The sequence below is a fragment of the Gavialis gangeticus genome, unplaced genomic scaffold, assembly GCF_001723915.1.
Source record: "Gavialis gangeticus isolate Ggan-Ray unplaced genomic scaffold, GavGan_comp1, whole genome shotgun sequence".
Taxonomy (NCBI): domain Eukaryota; kingdom Metazoa; phylum Chordata; order Crocodylia; family Gavialidae; genus Gavialis; species Gavialis gangeticus.
The window spans coordinates 43,532,784-43,536,808 of NW_017729032.1; the positions used below are offsets into that span (position 1 = coordinate 43,532,784).

General features: G+C 39.5%; 1 protein-coding gene across 1 annotated transcript in view; it reads right to left on the reverse strand.

Moving 5' to 3' along the window:
• MTMR6 (myotubularin related protein 6) overlaps positions 1 to 4,025 on the reverse strand; it is a 52,842-nt gene that overhangs the window by 22,558 nt on the left and 26,259 nt on the right. Inside the window, exons 4-6 of the mRNA XM_019524965.1 lie at positions 3,609 to 3,766; positions 2,686 to 2,814; positions 1,618 to 1,752 (exon numbers count right to left, since the gene is read on the reverse strand). Coding sequence (XP_019380510.1) covers positions 1,618 to 1,752; positions 2,686 to 2,814; positions 3,609 to 3,766 — 422 coding nt within the window. The remainder of the gene's footprint in view (positions 1 to 1,617; positions 1,753 to 2,685; positions 2,815 to 3,608; positions 3,767 to 4,025) is intronic.

Genomic DNA, 4,025 nt, shown 5'->3' on the forward strand with positions numbered 1-4,025 from the left:
ATTATTAAAAAAAAATCTTAGTATCTCCCCAAGTTTTCCTGGGCCTCTCTTGTGCTCTGGATATTACATTTTCTTTTTAAAGAAATTAATTTTCTAATCTTTATTGTCACAAAGAAATTTGAAACAAACTTCTGAATGGAACCAACACAGGTACACCACTCAAGCTGTGAAACAAGTCCCAATAAGTATGTACTGCCACTCATCCTAATGCAGGGGTGGGTGGGCAATTATTTGGGGTAGAGGGCTACTTACTGAGTTTTGGTAAGCCATCGAGGGCTGCATGACAGGTAGAACAAGGCAGATTAATATTAATTTTCTAAATTTTTTAGGGGCCCCATGGGCTGGATAGAATGGCCTGGCGGGCCACATCCAGCCCCCGCATTTTGCCCACCTCTGTCCTAATGGGATGACAAGAATGAATCCTAATAACTGAGCAAACATCAACACAGTGAAGTATTTTATACTGCTGATGAAATATAAAAGGGAGACAGGGAGGGGATATGAAGATTTATGTGGCACTTTATTTTGGTTTCAAACAGGTGACCCTTGATTGTGAACAATTACACACCTACCACCTACTCTGCCTCAATCTGACTTTTGACTACAGAAAAGTAAAGGAGACTAAAAACTGCTTACATGATATCTGAACAAAACAGTTTGATATTGGTGCGTTAGAAAGGCTATGAATGCTAACATGATGATGTACACATTCTTTTCTAGTCTCTCCAGATTTTAAGACATGCTCATTTTAATTCAGCTGGCAAACTTCTCATCCTTTTGCATTCTATGCTAATAGAGTGGCCTAAAGTTCAAAAGTGTTGGGCAACCCACAGTTCCCATTAACTTCATAGAAAGATACCTAGCACCTTTAAAAATAAAAGCCACTTATTGCTTAACTATAGCAGTTCAATTCAGCTATCTTTTTCAAAACTCTTGGCTAGAAATCCCTAGTGAAGTACATTTCACTTAGTTTAGCTATCTGTCTGAACAAGAAGAGGCGGTTTCTTTTCTGCCTTCAGAGAAAGATGTTTATTTTTAATTTGTATAGTGGTGCTATGCTCTAAATAATAGGCATTTATACACGTACCTTTGTCTGCTCTGATGCACCAGAAATCCAGCACTTTGGAGCAGATTCGACTAATTAAGTCTGCAGAGTACACTAGCCGACACCTGGCACTACAACGCATGCATTTGTATAAATGGCGAAATGCGTGAGAGCACTGAGAAAATGGCAGCTGTGTGCTTTTGAACTAAAAGTTGAAAAGTGCGCTGCCACCATTTTCTCATCACTCGTGCATTTCACCATTTATACAAATGCACGCGATGCAATGCTAAGCAGTTTTAAAAGCACCCGGTGCTGTGGCGCATACATGTTTACAAATGCCAACTGTTACCAAAGTCCTCTCAGGTAGGCCACACATCATACGAGAAAGCATTAACAATCTTTTGGCCATAACTGATGTGCACCAAACTTGAATCAATGATCTAAGGCTTAAGAGCACTATATGGTATATTAGCAACCCCACTGAACCTGATACTATCCCCAACACTGCCTCCTAATGTTTGGAGTGATAAGGTAATGGAAGCCTAAGCTGCAGCTCTGATGCAAATACATACTTTAGGTCTGGTGTCCATGACATACATATAGCGATTAGCAGGGTTAGCTTTACTGATTGCTTGTAGCATGTGCTCATCCTCCAGACACCTGGCACTGAAGCCTGAGAGAGGTTGACTGCATCTGCAAATGGCAGCCTAGTACAGAAACAAAGAATCAATTTGCAAACTGATAATGAACACTGCTAGAGGAACACATTAGACATACGAATTTCAAAATGTTTAAGTGCAACAAGGTCTAAAAATTACACAGTAAAATGATAAGCTGAAAAGAACAGGGCTGCTCAGTGCCACAAGGCAGCAGATGGGACAGCTGCAGCTAGACCTGCATCCTGGTGAGAGGAAGAGGGCAGGGGGAGCTCTGATTTTCCATGATATAAAAACCAAAGTCAAACGCCAAAACATATAGGTATTTACAATTTATTTTATTATAATGATGAAGGCACTGGTAGGTTTCCAAGTTGCGTTCAACTGATACTCTACCTATGCGTTTCATTTTAATTGTGGAAAAAATGCAAATGTTGAGGTTTTTAAATCAGAGAATTTGGGGCTTTCTATCAGAGAACTTTGGATTTTTAAACAGAGAAAATCAGGATCCCTGCTAAGATAGGCAGAAAGGCTTACAATAGGAAAAAAAGCAAGCCAAGACATTGCCCTTTTCCATCCATCTGTCCCTCCACAGCAATTTACTGCCATGGATCCATAAAATCATAGAAAATTTGTAATGCAAGGGACCTCAGGAGGTCATTTAGTCCAACCCCCTGCTCAAAGCAGGTTTTCAAATCTGTTTGTTCAGAGTGCTATTCTTGACACTCCCAAATAGCAGGATAGATTTCTAGAAGAGATCTGTGACCTCTCAACGATCTTAAAGGTCCTATATTAAAAGTCTGAAAATGTTACAATTGGCTAAGTATAACCTACCGTTTTGTTAGGCACAGTGTCACAAGTTAAGAAATAATCACAGTTCAGTGGAACCAGGTTATTATACTTGCCTCCTTTTCTTTCCTGAACCTGTGTCACCTGTTGAGAAAGTTTTTAGCCCACTCGCACTGGAAGGAAATCAGACTATACCTCTTTGTCTCTATGATAATATGACAACACTGGGAATCTTCCTTTGCTTCTGAACTTGGAGCTACCAACAATTATGGGTTTGCTTGCAATTCTGGGAACATAAAGTTCTCTAGGATAGGTTTCACAAACCTGTAAAACACAACAAACATACAACATAACTATTTCATCTGCAAGCCCCTTAAATTCAGTGCAACTTCTAGCCATGAACAACTGATTGCTAGCTACATTTATTTCCTTAACTTCTCTCCCTACTCCCAAATCAATAGGCCCAGCATTCAGTGCAGAGCTAAATAGCCCAGAAGTTAGAAAAAAAAAAAAGCCTGCAGTTTTTCTTTCACTAGGAAAAACCAGAGAAAAAGCATACTGCATGAGATAAAAGAATAAACTGATAAGAGAGAATGATAAAAATCTCAACATTCAGTGTGACAGTACACTGAGACACCAACATCAGTTTAATAAGATTGAGACTTACTGAAAATTGGTTTCTAGGAATAATAATGCAAAGAACTTTTTTCAAATGGAGCCGGAACTCATCTTTCTATTTAAAATGTATTTTTATTTTGGAATTTATGTTTTAACCTCAATAGAAGCAGGAGTGTCACACCTCAACTCTGCTAATACCAATGCAAAATCCTTCCTGAGAGCTAAAAAGGCAGCAAAGAACAAAATTACTCTAGCTCAGCATCAAAATAAGAAATAAACCATGCTGTCCAAAGGTTCCCCTTGCTCATAAAAAGTTGGCTATCCCACTATGCCTCCGGTTTCACTTTATTGGAAAAAGCTTGAAATTCAAGAGTTTTGAGGTTTTCACAGCATTACAGATATTTCCTGCTGGACTGGAATCAGCGGTTGTAAGGTCAAGATGCGACAGAGATAAATGTACATCATTTTCCTCTGCTGCCAAATTGTCCATTATCTTTTACCTTATAATCACGATTTGCATCAGATAACTGCCAGTTGGTGTTTGGCACTCCCATCCGCTTATATTCTTCTGCTAAATCAATAAGCTGCCAGCCTTTCACCTGTTCAGACTCCTTCTGCTTTGGATTGTAAGAGAAGGCATATAGTTCATCATATCTCACTGAAAAGCAGAAAATAGATATTTTGCAAAAAGTCAGAACCCAGATATCTTCTCTGTCAGCAAGTGTAGGCAGATCACCACCTAGGAATAAGACTCCAAGGCCATAAAAAATAGACCCCTAATAACACAAATAATCACATGACATTCCCTTTCTTTACCATGTAAACCAGTGGTAACCAACCTGGTCGGTCAGGATTGAACAACTGATCCTGGAGCCTCCTGCAGTCAATCCTGGGCTGGGGTGGCCGAATGTGTGTGT